The 19,856-nt window shown below is 39.9% G+C and overlaps 1 protein-coding gene across 11 annotated transcripts in view; it reads left to right on the top strand.

Moving 5' to 3' along the window:
• The window catches only part of PPFIA2 (PPFI scaffold protein A2), a 455,338-nt gene that overhangs the window by 283,181 nt on the left and 152,301 nt on the right, over positions 1-19,856 (top strand). For all 11 annotated transcript variants that reach the window (XM_089652248.1, XM_089652279.1, XM_089652271.1 and 8 more), the window contains one exon: positions 11,279-11,386. In XM_089652248.1, coding sequence (XP_089508374.1) covers positions 11,279-11,386 — 108 coding nt within the window. The remainder of the gene's footprint in view (positions 1-11,278; positions 11,387-19,856) is intronic.

Genomic DNA, 19,856 nt, shown 5'->3' with positions numbered 1-19,856 from the left:
GTGATCTGTACTTGGCTACAGCTAATCACATGGTACAGGGTGCTGTGCTGTGATTGTCCCATGTGCACTGTGATAGCTGTGGGCCAATCACAGCATTACTGTAAAGGAAACAACAGCTTTGTTGACATTTTGATCATGTGTTCGCATAGCGATTAGGGGATGCAGCGGTCACGGGAGTGGCATTCTGCATGACCTAAGTCAGAGCAGACTGGATCACATTCATGTATGTGATCCAACCTGCACGTGCTGCCTGCCCACAGTAAATACAGTATACTGTGGGAGGGCATCAAGTGTAAAGGATAAGTTGACTTTTAAAAAAAATAAATAAATAAATGCATTTTTTTTGCAGGTAAAAAAAAGTGTGTTTTTTTTGTTTGTTTTTTTAGGAGCCTGTAAAGCAATGCATCTGTGATCAGCAGGTTGCTGGTGCTATCTCGGGGCTCTTGCAGATTGTCAGGATATCTGTCTGCTCATACCTTGTACCATAGAGTGCTCACTAGCGTCCTGGTAGTTCATTGACAACTACAAGCTGACAGCCACAAAGGATATTGGGATTTGTAGTTCATTCACTCAGTTGTTATTCATTGATTTAATTGAAAAGGGCATAAAAAGGATCTTAGGACAGTGTACATGCACTTACATTATGTTTATTTTAAACACAGAGGTTTTTTTTATTTTTTCTTGAATATGTTAATACAAGTTTACAGAACTGTGGAACAAACATGAATGAAACCATAGCATTTTACTTATCTGCAATATATATATATATATATATATATATTTTTTTTTTTTTTTTGAATAGGTTATAACAGCACAAAAGGGAAGGGGCACACTGTGTTAATGAGGGAGTGTCAGTTATGACAACCATTCCAAAGACCTCTGGGGTCTCTAGAATGGTTGACCTGTCTGCCTCCTGTAGCTATTCTCCAACTGTTCTCTGGTCCGCACACCCCAGAGTACTGTTTATTTTCCATTTCATGTCTGGAGCTTTCATTGCAAACTGATCTGATGAATGTGCTACAGAACACGTAACAGTAATTTAGCAGTGTATCACTGGCTAAGTAGGTTGAACACCAAATATCTGAAAAAGAAATGTAGGGCATTTGAGTATTAAAGACTTCTTTCGCTAGATTCATTTTAATCCTTTGTATTTGAAAAGATTGCAGTGGTCAGCACAGTATTATGTTTGTTTGCACTATTAATCAGACTGTTCATTCCAGTAGTTTTCCAGGACGTTTTTTTTCTTCTTATATTGGTGCTTGTCACATTCAAATTAAACCATACACAGGTTCATAAGTCATTCACATTAGACCATACATCATTTTGGTTTGGCCTTGCTTTCTTGACATGTTTGTTGCTGGTTGGCCAGCTGGTATGTTTATTAATGAAAATATTTCCATAGTGATTCATTTATAAAGCCCTATAAATTAGATTCTTGAAAACCTGTATCCCTACATAGTGTTCTATACACCTCTATAGGCACATTTACAGTTAACCACAGCCCAGATTGTGCAATGCATAAAGAAGGCCTGATTTTGATAGAGCATCAAGTGAGGTAAAGTGCTATACAATGAGCTTTAAGTTGTTTCACAAGTGTTTGTATTTTTTTACTTCTTATTTTAGTTCAGTCTAGTACATGGGCAGGCTCATTTCCCATTGGACTTAAATTCAGGTGCCCTGCTGTTGAGATGTGCTGTAACATTGTCCATGTGTCCATATTTACCATGAAAGTGTGGAATATATATACTTTCCATAGTTATGTTTTATATTCCAGTCAGAGGCGAACTGACAACTCAGGGGGCCCCCGGGCAATAGGGGATCATGGGGCCCCTGTTTCCTTGCCCACAATCAAAGCACACCCAAAAAAGCCTATAAAAGGTACCAGGGGCCTTTCATGGGGCCCCCTACAGACCCTGGGCCCTCGGGCAGTGCCCGAGTGCTCGAATGGTCAGTCCGCCCCTAATTCCAGTACATCTTTTGCTACCTGACTTGAAGAGGGTGGTTAGACACCCATAGTTATAATATGCTACTGATCTTGTGAAATGGGTTATAATGAAGTTGGACAAGAAGCAGCACAATCTTAAATAGCGTAAGGGGTTATTTAGTTAGGGCGGTACAGATGTGAAACTCCCTTCCACGGTTGGTGTCAGCTGGAGGGAGGGCTGTAGATACCTTAAAAAAATTTTTAGATGTGTTTCTTAGTGTACACAATGTCCAAGTATATGGAAAACAGTAGACATACACACATTCTCAGGTAGAAGTGGAGGAACTGGTGTCCATTAATCCTTACCAACTATGCAACTATATGATCTGTGAACTGTGCTGATTTGGTGTTTGGCAAAGCACACTATAGGAGCTCATGGCAACTCTTCAGACAATTTATAGAGTTGGTAGAATTGCCATGTTTCCTGAGATTCACATTCAGGGGCCATATCACTGACAACAATAGTTATTCCATGCTATATTTACATGTTTTTAGAAATATTTCATGCACTAATAAGAGATAATAGAAAAATCAGTTCATCAAATTTGCATGGTATAGGTGATTGATCTTGCCCACTGACCCATTGCAGATGTACTGCTACAGGGCGGCTTCGCTGTGCAAAATCAAGTAAATACAGTATACATGATTTTGCATTTCCGGGTAGGGGAAGCTGCTATGGGCTCCTGAGGATGTCAATCACCGGGTCCCGCCTGGCAATTTTCGTCCAGGACCTGGTGATCATCGGCGAACCTGAGAGGGGAGAGATCTGTGTGTAAACAACTCAGATCTCTCTTGTCAGCATGGACGTACTGCTTTCTATCTCTCTGCACAGCAGAGAGATAGAAAGCAGCAGGTCTGCTTAGTAAAACACAACACAGTACACAATAAAATCACTCCCTAACACACAGTTAACCCTTTAATCACCCAAGGTGTTAACCCCTTCCTGCCCAGTGTCATTAGTACAGTGTCAGTGCTTTTTATTAGCACAGATCACTGTATTAGTGTCACTGGGGATGTCATTGGCAGTTAGTCAGTTGCCACCCAGTGTCAGAATGCCCCCGCATTATTAGTATTATTATTATTATTATTAATATAAAAAAATAAATAAAAATTCCAGTATATATACTGCCATTTGTAGATGCTATAACTTTCATGTAAGCCAATTAATATACACTTATTTTTTTTTTTGTTTTAGCAAAAACATGTAGCTGAATACATTTTGGCATACATTTATGACAACATTTTATTTTTAAAAAATGGCCTGGTCAGGAAGGGGGGTAAATGTTTTGGAGGGTAAGTGGTTAAAGAATTTACAAGGGGAATTCTGTGATGGCCAGTACGTTATAAGAAAACAATCTATCAGTGTGGTAATAATATGCTCTTAGCTCAGGAATGTAAATACTTTGTAACTTTGCACTAGAGGGGGATAGTTCTGTAAATGAAGGCACACTAGAATGTGATCATAGTTCCACAATATTTCTGTGTGTGTTCATTCACAATCCCCCTCTAGTCCACTGAAGAAAAATTGTGATTAAAAACATAAAACACTAAATGTCAGCACTAATTACCACAAAACAAGTATTTAACACATTCATTAAATAATGCATGTTTTTTTTTCTTTTTTATTGACTCATTTTGTTATAAATACCATATAAGCTATTTTAAAGTTATTCTAAGGTAAAGTTTTTATTTTTGTATCCATAAGACACACATAGCGAGGCTCGGCACCCCCCCCCCCCCTTCACTCCTTACTCACTGGCTGTGATTGACAGCAGCAGGAGCCACTGACCAATAAGTAAGGTCAGAGCCAATAAGGAGAAAGAGACCTGAGAGAGCCTCCTCTCTTCTGCACATCGCTGGATCAACCAATATGCAGAGAAACAGGGATTTTTAAGGTGTTTAAAAAGAATGTTAAACATTCAGTGTTATAATAAAATCAGTCAAAGTTTTATTTGTTACAATATATCACATGAAAAGACTACATCACATTTGTAGTTGTAAAAGTTTAAAACCAAGGCATTCCATGTGGCCCAAAATTCACAGTGCAACAACTCCCACTTGACATGTTTTGCCAATTTCTTGGCTTCTTCAGGAGATTTACAGATTATTGCATATAATTACACAGGTGTATTTTTATTCAAAGGAGTGTGTAACAAAGCAAACATCCACTCTCTTATCTCCAAGAGGGTCCAAATGAGCCAAAAGAGGGAAAGGAAGCTGCCACCCACCAATGCTTACCTTCCTGCTAACAATCACATCAACTCCCCTAAAAGATGAATAGGAAAATCATGGACTCAAAGGCAACCCCACTCGCTTTAAACAATCCAAGGCTTATATCACCAAATAATTGCCCAGATGGACAGAAGGGAAGATAAGACCAAGCACCTGTATAGTCCCCATTTATAAGGATAATTGCAAAGAAAGTAGTTCTGATAGGTCTGCAGGAACTGGATCAAGATTGGGCTCAGGTAAGTATTTAGTGAGACTGAGCAGGACCTGTTTGCAGAAGGTTTTTTACCTTTATGCATAGTATAAGGTAAAAAAAAAACTTCTGCCTTTAGAACCACTTTAATGCAAAAACTAATGTTGTATTTATTGCTTAGTTAATTGACCCCCCAGAGTCTTGTATGAATAATTTTATTTAAATAATAAATGCACCTACAAATTTTGGTGATCTCTATCGTCCCTGTGCTGTGCATGGTTCTCTCCTTGATTCTCTTTTCATTGATTTTACATAGCTTTGTGTTTTTCAATAGTTTCTTATCTTACTCACACCCCACTTTCAAAGCTTCTTATTTCCTATCACTAACTAGCAATTTTGTGATGAAATCTAGATCAAATTTGTAGAATAAAAATCCAAATGTGTTTTAGAATCTTGTTAAAGGGATTTTTAGCCATGAGGTGTGATAGTGTTTCTTGGTCCACTGGCCAAATGTAGTTGAAATCACAGCAAGCTGCCAAGGCAAATTCCTTTTGAAAGGCTGATAACAAATTAACTATAGAAGAGATTTCATTACTGTACACCATCCATTTGAACTGTACAATACATTGCCATGATTTGATGAAACTACATTAAAAATGCAGTTGTTTAAACTGATCTAAATTGTATTTGCAACTGATTTCAGTTGTTGTGTTTTATTGGGTTTGCCAATAGTCTTTTATGTCATTTGTACTGGTAGATAACCACAATTTTACTTCATCCTTAATTAATGTAATTACAGTAGAAAAACATTGCACAGATGTTAGCATACTTGTATTATAAGTGATTCCTTAATGCTTTTGACTTCTGTGAATAATGGACTTGCCTGTAAACTGGCACATCATGCTTGAGGCTATAGTTTAATCTGCTTATATTTTGTCGTCCTTGGTTCCTACTTCCTCCTGTCATCCACATGCTAATGAAACTTTTAGATAATACCTTTTTGTTTTTATTATATACTGTAATTTATATTCAGTCATGTCATCACAGAGACTCTGTGCTACTCTATACAATGCAGACAGATCATGGCTTGTCAAAGGGACCAGCAGGGTGCTGGACATAGCTTCCCATCACCTTTGTTTAGTACTTCTCTCAAAAGCCCCCAGCTCTGAATGCAAGCAGAGGACTGACTCTTGAGAAAAGTTATGCAAATATAAAATGCCCTGACAGCTGAAGGCATTGCTAGGCTGGCTGCATTTGCATGCAGACTATCCTAGGGATGTCCACATATTATGCTGAGCCTCCATAATTAAAAGGACTGAAGTCCAAAGAATGAAAGAGGCAGGCCAGGGAGAGTAAGCTTGGGAAAATGGGCTAAATGACAATGGGTATTCTACAGCAAGGCAGGCTTTGTCTCACGTGCTGCAGTTTCTATTGAACACCATGAGAAACTCACAGTATGCAGCAGGGGCGGACTGACAACTCATGGGGCCCCCGGGCAATAGGAAATCATGGGGCCCCTGTGTCCTTGCCCAAACTCAAAAAAGCCTATGAAAAAGGTACCAGGGGCATCTCATGGGGCCCCCTACTGACCCCGGGCCCTCGGGCAGTGCCCGAGTTTCCAAATGGTCAGTCCGCCCCTGGTGTGCAGTGAAATCAGAGTAAACAATTTTATTATATAGTATAGGAGCCTGTATGACTGTGTGGAGTTCAGCTTTAAAGCAAACGTGTCATTATCAAATGATTATAACTTTCTACTTCTGTACATGCTAGCATTGACATCACCACTAGCTCCACCCAATTGTTTACATCTGACTGACAAATGTCAGATTGCTGGTAGTGCTCGTCGGGTGCAGATGGGTCGGCGAGCATTGGGTTTCTTTTTTATTCTGGCAAGTCTGCGTCATCGTGACAACGCTGGATGTCATAATTGACGATGGAACCATTCTTTTGGCTTTTTTTTAAATGAAGGACTTGTCAAAAACTGTTGTTTTGTTTTTTGTTCAATAAAGGAATTTTTCAAACGTCTGGCATCTTTATTTTTTACTAAATGTAACCCTTTAGTGAATGGGTAGGGGTACAAGTACCACTTACTCATTCACAAGGGGGTGGCAGCAATAGGGTGCCACCTTATTTAAAGGGGTACCCTGATGCTAATGAGCTTCCCTGCCCGCATACCGCCACAACCACCAGGCCAGGGTTGTGGTGAAGAGGTCCTTGTCCACATCGGCATGGGGACACTGTTCCAATGCACTTTCAACAGCTCATTGAGCTACTTACTTAGGGGTTTGGGGAAGCAGTATTGAGAGAGCATGAGTCAGCAACATTGAACGTTGTAAACTGCAAGTTATGGGTTAGGAATTTTACCAAATAGTTTACTGGGGAATGTTTATATTATGGTGTTCAATGTGTTAAACTAAACATTACTGGGGTTTAATGCTATTCTAGGTCCCTAAAGTGATACTAAACATATACTGTTTATTTTACAGTGTCCCTTCTCTTTCTATATATTGATGATGGCACTGTAACTATTTTAATTAAAAGAAAAGCTAAGTACCTTTTTCCTAATCAATACACAGCTGTTACATGACCCAGCTCTTTTCCAGCTTGTCTGCAGGGAAACATCAGCAGGAGGAGCTTCAAGTCCTCTGCTGCTGGTCACAAGTTTAAAAAAAACAGCCTTTGGGATATATGGAAAAATAAATAATTACTATCAATAAACTGTTTTAAATTGTTATACAAAAACATATATATATATATATATATATATATATATATATATATATATATATTTGAAATTAAATCTTTATTATTTTTTTTGGAAATTACATGGTGTGGGTGGATTTCTCTCAGTCACAGGCTGTGTCACACCACTCCAGCCTGTGTCTTAGAATAACATGCAGGTGAAGACTCCATCAATCAAGACATAGTATCCCACCCCCATTGTGTTTAGCTGTTTAGTGGAATGCTCAGAGTAGAAACTCACAGAAAACTGAGCATGTGCAGTAGTTGCCAGCACTGCTTTGGAAAATCCCCTGCCGTATTTGGGACATAATGAAAAAGGGGGAGATAAAGAACAGCAGGATCAACCAGGTTTTTTTGCAGAATACAGAAAATGAGTCCTATAGTGACTGAGTATGAACAGCATGTAATACAGCATGTATTAATATTTTTTTAAGATGTGGGTTTAGTGACAATTTTGGATGCTGTTAAAATAAAATGCACATAAACATAACGTGTTAAAAAGCATGTCAAAGCACATCGACTCAAGTGCATGTAGCAAGTGGTGTGAATCAAACTGAAAGCTTTGCAGAAGCTGTACACATCTGAAGCAAATGGTATTTCTTTGTGCCAGGACACCATAGATAATTGTATTTTCTTGGTGTAGCCATTTTGAACAAATTGTACTCTGTAAGAGACCGACTAGAAACATATACTTTCTATATTGTTGTACTGATCTGTCTCATAGATTAACTTAAACTGAAAGCTACATGTGATGACCAGGGTTGGACTGACCATTTGGAAACTCGGGCACTGCCTGAGGGCCTGGGGGGCCAGTAGGGGGCCCCATGAGATGCCCCTGGTACCTTTTTCATAGGCTTTTTTGAGTTTGGGCAAGGACACAGGGGCCCCATAATCCCCTATTGCCCGAGGGCCCCATGAGTTGTCAGTCCGCCCCTGGTGATGACTATGTTGTAGTAGTGTAATCTTTGCACATTAATTTTAATATGTTAGACTTTATTTACCTAGTTGGGTGTTTGTCTTATAGCTGCACCCATGTTGAGTCATACTTTACTGCACAGTATGTATGAATTGTAGAATTTAAAAACGGAACTTCACCCAAAAGGGAAGTTACATTTTTCCACCTCCTCTTACACATTTTTTTTGGGGGGTGGGGCTAGTACCTAGTTTTGGCAGGTACCCTCTCCCCTTAGGCAATCCAAGCAGCCTTCTGGGACCCATGACAGGTTCTAGGAGGCTGCAGGACCATTCACAAAGCGCAGTGCAGCTCGGGCATGCACAGTTGGAAGCCAGCTGTGAAGCCACAAGGTGTCAAAACCAGCTTCCCAAAGTAAACATGCCAGAAACGGGGAACCAAAGACCGGCAAATAACCGATTCAGGTGAGGACAGTGCTGGATCCCTGGACAGGTAAGTGTACTTTTATTAAAAGTCAACAGCTACAGTACTTGTAGCTACTGACTTTTTTTTTGGTGGTGGGAGGGGGTGAGATGGAGATCCACTTTAACAACCAGTGCTTGAGACCAAAAATATAAACAAATTACAAAACTATATAGTGCAATGTATAAATAAAATTGACACAAATATTGTAGTAAGCAAGATATGCAATCAGTAATATAGTGAATCCAGTGTACATATCAGTCATTAATTGTTCATCTAATAAAATATAAAGTTTGTAATCCTTAGCAATATGACAGTGTTTCTACCTCCATGCTCAATATTTCCAGGATAGGTAAAATGCTGGATAGTTATGACCCCTTATATAAAAGTGAGTCATACAATTCTTTCCATACAATTTTATATGTGGCAGGATATCCAGGGTCTCCGCCTTTCCACCAAGCATGGATAAGGGCATAGACAGATCAACAGAACGTGCTCCAACTGCACTCATCCACTTCCACTCAGTGTAGCATTGATATCATGACATAAACAACTTCATAGTGTAGTATGTAACAAAAAAACTTTTTATAAGTTACATATAATGATCTACTCACAAAAACAACAATTAAAGCAACTTAACAACTCTCAACTCACTATTTATGACCCACTGATTATCAGCAAGTCAAAGGTGCACACTTCACATAAATTTAGCAACATGTCCAATTCATTCCCCTCTTCCCTGGGGCATTCCTCATACATAAAGGATCTCAATAACCTCCACCCATCCACTCAAAGCTGGCATTAAAACATAAACAGGCTCATGGTGTATTATGTCTTAATATCCAAAATATCAATTCATGAAGTATTATACTCATATACCAATCATCCTATAACCACCCCTAAGCCCCTATATAACGCTCAACTCCACTCTCCAGGCCCAATCACCCTTACACCCTTACACTTGTCCACAGACCAGGATCCATGCCAGAGTAACTCCTGCCCAAGGGCGGACTGACCATATCTAAACTCGGGCACTGCCCGAGGGCCCAGGGTCAGTAGGGGGCCCCATGAGATGCCCCTGGTACCTTTTTCATAGGCTTTTTTGAGTTTGGGCAAGGATACAGGGGCCCCATGATCCCCTATTGCCTGGGGGTCCCATGCATTGTCAGTCCGCCCCTGCTCCTGCCCCCTATTTCCTCCACCATTCAGAGACACACATCGCCATAGTATAACCCATTTAAACATATTTATTGTAAAATTGTACTTACATACGTAGATAAAAACAGACAAATCTCCTTTAAAATCGCACTTCCAGGTGCGTGTAACATCACTTCCCCTCAATGCATTTCTTCATTCGACTTTCTCTAGAAAGTGTTTTATGACTCTTTTTATATAGGGGTCATAATTATCTGGTAAGCCTTTTACTTATCCAGGAAATATAGAGATGGAAATACTATTAGATTGTCTGTTAAGGAAAACAAACATTCTATTTTATATAGTGGACAATTACTTGCTGATAGAGTATTTACACTGGGTTCACTACATTTCTGACTGTATATATTGCACTAATACAGTGGTTCTCAACCTTTCTAATGCTGCGACCCTTTAATACAGTTCCTCATGTTGTGGGAACCCCCAACCATAAAATTATTTTCGTTGCTACTTCATAACTACAGCAGCTCTTCTCATTCCCGCCATACAAGGTGTCACACCTCCCCCATCCCCACCACACAGAGCAGCCAGCTCTCTTCACACACGGCCCGCTCTCACCTCCACCATCATGGATCCGCTCTCCCCCTCCTCCTCCACCCAGCCCCCAGCTAGTCGGCTCCTTGACAGAGGCCACGCCCAATCTGAGGACGTCAAAACTTTTTCACTGGCGCTTCCCATTGACACATCACCTCGTCTGGTTGTTCAAGCTCAATCCTGACAAGCCCTGCCCCGCATTTAGAGCTGGGGATGATGTCGCCGCTCAGTGATGATTGGGTGAGCAGTGCAGACAATGGGCGTGGCGGATGTTGTGGGAGATGATAGGCTGGGGCAGAGAGGTCAGGTGTCATCACTGCTGACTGTTCTCTTACTTGTATGTGGGCGTATCCGCATGTGGGCGGACCCGCCTGGAGACGGATAGAGGAGCAGTGTCTCGGTTCCTAAAACCAAATCGGAAATATGTGTTTTCCAATGGTCTTAGGCGACCCCTGTGAAAGGGTCGTTCGACCCCCAAAGGGGTCGTGACCCACAGGTTGAGAACCGCTGCACTAATATATTTGTGTCACTATTAATTATACTTTGTACTATATAGTTTTATAATTTTTTTTATATTTTTGGTCACACGTGCTAGTTGTTAAATTCTGTTAGTCTTTAACACCAGAGGGTATTATTGTATTACCAGAAACTGGGAGTGTATAGTTTTTTTTCCTTTTGCTAAATGCAGGAGATAAAATATATCTTTTTAGTATATGCACTGTATGTTGTAAGATTTGTTCTATACAAAGGTTATACCTGTGTCTTCATTACAGCTTGCATAATTAGATCCATTTCTTTTGACAGTGTTCATTATGTTGAGGCATAACACTAAAAACTTGAGTATGTTCTGTACTTACAGTATGACCTACTGTGACAGTATGCTTCTGCTCCTAGTAACTAAGAAAATTACAACTAATCAGCATACCCTGAAGGCAGTCAGTCTCTAACGTATGATTTTTGTGTACAGATTTTTTTTTAGTAATATCTATGTCCTTGTTTGTTTTTACAGATTGTTGCATTAAGGGAACAGAATGCGCATATCCAGAGGAAGATTGTGACTGGTGAAGATCAGGAGCCTATGGAAGCAGTAGAACAAGGGCAGAAGGTTCTTGACAAGGTAATATGCTTATCTACAGTGTTCTCTCTGCCTTCAAAATTGATATTCGCGTATGTTATTTACTAAAACTAGAAGAAACAAAATCTGGTGCAGTGCTGCATAAATAACAATCAAATTCCAGTTTTTTTTTGTCAAAGCTTAATTGAAGAAGCTGAAGTTAGAAGCTGATTGGCTGCACCAGATTCTGAGTGCCCCAGCTTTAGTAAATCCTCCCTACATCTCTAATAATACAGAGGATTATGCGTGATTGTTCAACAGGTCATCACTAATAAAAGGGGACCCAAGTGAGTTTTTTTCATTAGTATTTAATTTCAAGGTGATTATGCAAAGATACTGGTATGATGCAAAGTTGTCAGTTTGGTAGTAGGGAGTATTGTCCCTATTTTTGAGGAAAACACTGTAGTTTTAATTTTAACTGAATGATCTGTGTTTTGTGAGTAGATTCATAGTACATCCTAACCATTATTCTACAAAAGTGGTCTCCAAACTGCAACTGGATGTGATCCTTTGCTTGCTTTTATCCATCCCTTAGGGCACTATTCCTCCAACTGACACCAATGATAAGGTACCGGTCCTTCCACTGACACAAACAGAGTGTACTATTCCTTCCACTGACACAAATGATGGAGCATAGCTCCTTGATATAAATGAGTGTGTACTATTCCTTCTACTGATACCAATAATGGGGAAGGACTCTTCCACTAATGCCAATAATAGGCAATTCATCCTCTTACTGACCACACACGCTATCTAATCTTCTCAACCCCACTGACCACCAAGCCTGAGACATTGTCTACTACCAGTGATTATGTGGTAGTTTCTACTCTCACAAGTCACAGTTTGCCCCCCCTTCCCCCGTACTGGCCCTTTTGGTTTTAGAAAACTTGAAGACCCCTGTTCTAGAACAATAGCTCCAAAGTTGACTGGTAGTCAGTAGCATTAAAGTGCTTGGTGATGTCCGCTAAAAACTTGGGAGACATTTATTATCACTTCTCTTAAAAAAAGATAAATGAAAAAGGCAGTAACACAGGTCATAACACTTCTTCCCTGTAGACAGAAGTGTGTTTGTAATCAGAAACATTTAAAGAAAGATAATCTAAAGATGTGTGTGTTCTCTCTGGTGCCCTGACAACTACCATTGGATTTAGCTCCCACCACTTACTAAAGTTGGAACCAACTGTAGAAAATAATAAAACTTTTCCCGTAGGCAGCATGAATACTTTTGTTTTTGTGCTGTGTTTTTGTTGTCCTATGCTACACAACCAACCAAGTATATTTAATCATAAAACTACTAGCCTGAGAGTTTTTCATGGCTCTCAGAATGTGACAGGTAATGATTACCCTAAAGTGTTCTTACTCTGAAATGGTCGTTTATGCAGTAATTTCCCTTTAGATTTTTACATTTGCAGTTGCTTACAGAACAAATTCTGTTGTATGGTGCTAGCAGCTCTACCTTTTTATGTAATTAATTTGTTTACAATATTTTCATTTTCATCATTTCTGTATGAAACAAGTGTGCAGATGGGAGCTCCTGTATACAGTTGCATTAGAACATATATAGTGACAATACATAGAATTTTGAAATACTTACTATCTGAATTAAAGCAACCTTCGTACATAGCAGGAATTGTTTGTGATAACATGTGGAATTATATTTAATTTACTACTTTAGCAGCATGAATAGGGTGAGAGAGTTGACATGTTTGAATATGGGTTTATTATTCATTCACACACAACACTAAAACTTTACTCTGGTGTGTGTTGTTTATTTCCTCAAAAAAAGACTTCATGTTCGCAACTTTACTTGGCACTTAAAGGTCATATTTACAGCACAGAGTAGATGCACCTTATGCCATATTGTGTCAGTTTGTGGAGTCTGTAGTGTTCCACAAAGTGTTCTCTTCGCCTAACACTGCCAAGAACACTCCCAAATGCTGGAGAGGCCAGTTGCCGGACTTTGTCTGGTCACATCACCTACTTTTTCCTTCTGACCCCTTTTAGCTATTTTGTTTTCTTTTATTGACATGCATACAGTTTTGTTTGCTTTGGGGCCTCAAAGCAAGCAAAGCACTATACATACACTAATACTGCTAAAAGTATTGGGACAACTGCCTTTACATGCACATGAACATTAATGGCATCCCGGTCTTAGTCTGCAGGGTTCAATATTGAGCTGGCCCACCCTTTGCAGCTATCACCACTTCAACTCTTCTGGGAAGGCTGTCCGCAAGGTTTAGGAGTGTGTCTATGGGAATGTTTGACCATTCTTCCAGAAGAGCATTTGTGGGGTCAGGCACTGATGTTGGACGAGAAGGCCTGTCTCGCAGTCTCTTCTCTAATTTATCCCAAAGGTATTCTTTCGGGTTGAGGTCAGGACTCTGTGCAGGCCAGTCAAGTTTCTCCACTTCAAACTCGCTCATCTATGTCTTTATGGACCTTGCTTTGAGCACTGGTGTGCAATCATGTTGAACATGAAGGGCCATCCCAAAACTGTTCCCACAAAGTTGCACCAAAGAACTGTAGTAACAAGCTAAAGTACAGAGGTTAGACAAGAAAATGGAAACACTATATGATTTGTAGGTGTGCAAGTCCCATGAAAACTAAGATTAAACTCTGCAGTCACTTTTGCAGCAGTTGTTTTTTTATTCCAGGTCACAATCCTGTGCAATGTCCTCTTGTCTCTTTTGGTTAGTTTACCCTGTCAACTGTGCTTAACCTTTGATACTGTACCTCACAACATGGCTAAAAAAATGTCAGCTTCAGTCACCGAGCACCAGTTAAGCGGGCATCATCAATTTGCCATCTTTGATGTTCAGTAAACTCTGACATGACTCCATATTACTAGCAGCACACGGAAATAATGATGAAAGTGAGACCTCCCACCTGTTAGGTGTCTCATCACACAGCGGAAGCAAAAGAATATTATATCACTTGCACTTTCAGCGTGAAACATGTTGTCACTTTCACACCTGCAAATCATGTAGAGTTTCAATTTTCATTTTTTTATCTAACCCCTGTAACTGACTAATGTGATAACTCAACAGTTGTTTTTAGTTTTGGAAGTAATGTGTAGGGAAGCCATGGTTTTATGGTAGATCCACCAAATTCAGATTAATGCACCTGCAAATGTATGTACAGTTTTGCAGGGATTAACTTTTTCTTAAACTTGAGCGCACTGCATAGCCATTGAACCACTGTATGAAGGCTTAAAAGAGCCAATAATGGGGTGAATATTATAGACCAGTTCCCTTGCTAAAATAAAAGGGGGGAGGGACTCAGAATAGTCACATTGTCAGTGGATGTTGGAACTTTTAAAGAGACGATAGAGAAAGCTGATAATCTCCCTAGGGTGAGAATATTGATCTGTACTTAACTGTAGTTTTTTGTGCAGATTGCAGTGGTGAGCTACATTGGGAAGATTTAATAAAACTGGAGTGTGCAAAAAACTGGTGCAGCTCTGCATAGAAACCAACGAGCTTCCAGTTTTTTTTTGTCAAAGCTTAATTGAACAAGCTGATGTTAAAAGCTGATTGGCTACCATGCACAGATGCACTACATTTTGCACACTATTTTTAGTAAATCAGCCCCATTGTCTTGCATCCCCCTTGTTCACAAATATATACTGTAACAACAATAGCCATGGCTTGGTAGCTGTTGGGGCCCCCATTCGCAGCTTTTTTAATCAGAGTCATTTTTATTTTATTTTTCTTTGTGGTTTACTGAATGGAAGAGCAGTCCTTTTTTTTTTCCCGGTCCTGTCAATACAAAAATTTTTTTATTTCATATATATAAATATATATATATATATATATATATATATATATATATATATATATACTGTATATATATATGTCTATGGGAATGTTTGACCATTCTTCCAGAAGTGTATTTTTGAAGTCAGGAACTGATGTCGGACGAGAATGCCTGGCTCACAGTCTCCACTCTAATTCATCCCTAAGGTGGTCTATCGGGTTGAGGTCAGGACTCTGTGCAGGCTAGTCAAGTTCCTCCACCCAAACTCGCTCATCCATGTCTTTATGGACCTTGCTTTGTGCACTGGTGCACAATCATGTTGGAACAGGAAGGGGCCATCCCCAAACTGTTCCCACAAAGTTGGGAGCTTGAAATTGTCCAAAATGTCTTGGTATGTTGATGCCTTAAGAGTTCCCTTTACTGGAGCTAAGGGGTCAAGCCCCACCCCTAAAAAACAGCCACACACCATAATCCCCCCTTCACCAAACTCTACACTTGGCACAATGCAGTCAGGCAATTACTGTTCTCCTGGCAGCTGCCAAACCCAGACACATCCATCGGCTTGCCTGACAGAGAAGTGTGATTGCTCACTCCAGAGAACACGTCCCCTCTGCTCTAGAGTCCAGTGGTGGTGTGATTTACACCACTGCATCTGCTGCTTTGCATTGCACTTGGTGATGTAAGGCTTGGATGCAGATGCTCGGCCATGGAAACCCATTCCATTAAGCTCTCTACGCACTATTGTTGTGCTAATCTGAATCCGTAGATTTGGAGAGGTGTCCCAATACTTTTGGCAATATAGTATAAATATATATATATATATTAATTTATGTTGCCAGGTTTTTTTTTTTTAATTTAGGGTGCTCAAAGTGCATCATTTCTGTGTTCACTATTCTTGGAGCTGTTCTTTGCATGAAGCAAGCAGCTGCATTGTTGTGAAAAAACAGTGTGCATCAAATCACCCTACATTGCTTACATTCATCTTACCCTCTTATTGCCATGGTAAAAATAAAAGTTAGTCTTACACCTCCCAAAACATTACAGTGACAGGCAGGCCTAAAGGCAGAGGTGCTGCCTTTTGTGTGTAGCACACCATCACATTGCTGTACAACAGTGTGCACCAAAAGCACCACGCATTTACCCATCATCATAGTTTAAATAAAAGCTAGGCTATCACCACCCAGCTATTTAAAAAAAATGATAGATCTAAATGACAGGCAGTGGTGCTGTGCATGGAGGTAGCAGTGGGGTCAGCAGGCCTTACGAGACAAAAGCAGTGTTAAGTTTGCACATATAGTGGCTGCCCAATGCAGTCACAAGTACAGGAGTGTTAATAAAAAAAAAAACCACAGCCAATAAATAGGCTGCTGAGGCCATATTTGACAACAGTTTTGTTCGTAGCATCACATACAGTTTTAAGGCATAACCTAAACTTGTATTTTAAATTTTTTTTGGTAAACTTGAAGGCCTTCCCCGGAGGTAAATTTATTTTTTATTTATTTATTTGCATTGGAACAGGTCCAAAGTGAGCATTTGTCTCACCTTGGAGAGATGTTGCTTCACTTCCTGTTGTGTCTAAATTACAGTAAATGAAAAGGTATCTTTCCAATAAGACCGAGATAGAAAACAAAATACCTAATATGGGTTTATTTATTCTCTACTTTATTAAAAATTAAAAAAAGAAGTTTTGGTTTTAGATATGCTTTAAAATGTTTTGTCACATCATCTACAGCCTGAGTCAGAGATATTGTTTACTATAGTTACAGCTGCTTTATAGCATTTCTGTATTTTTAGTTTAATGTAGCATGCTGTTCCAGTGCTTGCTACTTGGGCTTAAAAAATCTTTTTGAATGCTGTGAAACATATATACATGCACACATGTATATTTCTCTGTTGGTCTACCCAGGCCTCCATTAAAATGTGTTTTAATTTCATTTTGGCTGGATTCACACTTTCCATGCTTTCAGTTTCACTTTTATTATCAGCAATCCTGTGATTTCATGGCATGGTCATCAATAGCCCACATGATATGTGTCTATGTATCAAAAACAATCACCATTTTCCACAAATGTAAACTTGCATCATTTAAAACAATGGCTAACTTGAGTTCGTGTTTTGACAGGCATTAAAAAACAAAGGTGTGACTGAACCCTAAAACTTTTAGCCTCTTGAAAATTGAACATTAACATTAATGGAAAAGATAAAACTTACAATTCAAGAATATATTTAAATCAAAATATTCACTTACAAGAAGTATTGTGAACAACACCAAAATCTATAGATTTCTTAAAGTGATATAAAAAGCAATTTAAAAAAACCCAACAAACATGTCATGCTTATCTGCTCTGTGCAGTGGTTTTGCACAGATCAGTCCCGATTGTCCTCTTCTCAGGTCTCCTTCCAGTGCTCCTGGCTTCTGCAAAGTGACCCCAGAGCAAGCAGCTTGCTATGGGGACACCCGAACTGGCTCACTCCTGAGCTGCTGCCCTATATGTTCCGCTGTTGTCTCAGCCAATGAGGAGGGAAAGTCCCCAGAGGCTCTTGCACACATCAGTGGATCGCAATGAGGCTCAGGTTAGTATTGGGGGGGACTGATGCACACAGAAGGTTTTTTACCTTCATGCTTAGAATGCATGAAGGTAAAAAAAAAACCTGGAGCCTTTACAACTACTTTAATGTTAAAATTGGCCAAAATAATTTTCTTAATAAATAATTAAGGGACATAAGAAGTCTTTCAACTTTGGGTTATACTGCAGGCTACATGAGAACTGGACACTAGCAAACAAAAAAAAAACTGTAAACCAGCCCATGATACTATCAGCATGCCTCAGTTTTTTGCTAGAGACCTAGCGAGATGGGCATCTTCTTTTTTTCTTTCAAGATTTTTATTCACTAGTCAAGGTTCTTCTCTAAAGGTGTTTTTCCATTGAAGATATCCAGTGTGGAAGTCATCAACCTGGTTTTTTGGATTGCTACATCTGGTCACCATTGGACTAGATGTTACAGGGATAGTCTGAAAGTGACCTTTGACCACTGGATTCCTTGTATGGTGCTTTCTAGACTCTGTTCCTGTAAAAGGTAGCTGCAGAGCACTTTCCTGGTTCCGAGCTGTGGGCATTTCTCAGTATCTGCCCTGCCTCCAAAGGCTCACTTTGTGAGTAAGCTGTTCTGGCCAAGTACCAGAAACCAACTCAATTACTTAACTTGCTGGGGGTCTTTGAAATTCCAAGTTTTCTGACAAATTTGTCGCTGAAGGGGTAACACTTTAGACTGAGTATGTCATGCGCTGAGTGGAGGGTTGTATTTCTATTCTCCCTGTCTTGCCATACAGCATATAAAAAGCATCTTGCTGCTGCTGCTGCTCTTGCTTGCGAAGAGCCACATGGAAATTTGATCTAAAATTTGTTCCTGCTGTCTACCTACAGCAACTTTGGTCTGTTTCCAATTTTTAACCCTTTCCTGCTTCCAGGGTTTCATGAGTTCCTGATGCCTTGCCTCTTACCCTATGCCTTATGTTGCCTTACCATCACTCAGTCACAATGGTGTAGATTTACTAAAACTGGTACACTCAAAATATGCTACAGTTCTGCATAGTAGCCAATCAGCATCTATTTTCAGCATGTTCAGTTAAGCTTTGGAAAAAAACCTGGACGCTGATTGGTTTCTATGCAGATCTGCACCAGATTTTGCACTCTCCAGTTTTATTAAATAACCCCCAATGTGTCTGATTGTAGACATTGGGGCACAGTCCTGGTGCAACAGGTGCTTGCAGCTCACACTCTACTATTGGCTGCAGCACAACTACTGATGGTGCTGACATCTGCAACCTAGAATCCTGTTGCCCTCTCCTCCTTTTTTATCATCAGAGTTCTCTTTAGTTCCATTGTGTGTCTTGTTCCTCTGCTCTTCTGGTTAATGACTTCAGTCGTGCAAGACTTTATGGCCCAAATCACCCAGTAGTTTGCTGACTCTGCAGAGGATCAAGTGTGCTTCTGGCTTCCTCCTTCAGATCTGATTCACCTGCAGCCTTTGGCAGCTTCTGAGCCATCAGTCTCAGACTTTGATTCTGACTCACGTTAGTCCTTAACTTTTAAGTTTGCACCTGAGGAGTTGCAGTCTGCTGCCATTATTCCCAAATTCAACTTGAGGATAAGCTTGTCGAGTCTACCAATGCTGTTCCCAGTCTTTAGAGCCCCTAAGGCTACCAACTTTTTACCATTGCACCCACTGTTCCAACTCTTTCTCCATGGGGAATGAAAACTCCCAGACAAGCTGTTTGTTCCCCTTAAGTGCATGTTAGTCTTGTACCTATTTGGGGAAGATTTCATACAAAAGTGGTTTACCCCCACTGTGGATTCGGCAGTGTCCCATTTTACTAAAGTGACTATAATATCTGTGATGAATGCACCCATGTTTAAGGAACTAACCAATAAACTGTTGGAGGCCCTCTCTTTTTTTTCCTGGCAGGGCCCCACTTTTTACTTAAACTTTGCTCTGACTTTCCTGTGCTATGCGATTGCTAACTGCCCAAAATCCCTTAAAAAATCATATCATTGCTGCAGTCCATCCCTTGACCATACATTGCATAAAGCAAAAGGGTTTTAGCTTTAAGCTTCAATTGTTATGGTCTGCTGGAGGCTTTCCAGATTATCCCTGACATGGGTCTTCTTTTCCTACACATGCATAGGACACCTTTGGTTAAAGTGCTAGACTGCTG

This window comes from Staurois parvus, unplaced genomic scaffold (assembly GCF_062004578.1).
Source record: "Staurois parvus isolate SC_StPar_1 unplaced genomic scaffold, SC_StPar_1.0 ptg000025l, whole genome shotgun sequence".
In the NCBI taxonomy this organism is placed as follows: Eukaryota; Metazoa; Chordata; class Amphibia; order Anura; family Ranidae; genus Staurois; species Staurois parvus.
This window is presented reverse-complemented; position numbering and strand designations above follow the sequence as displayed.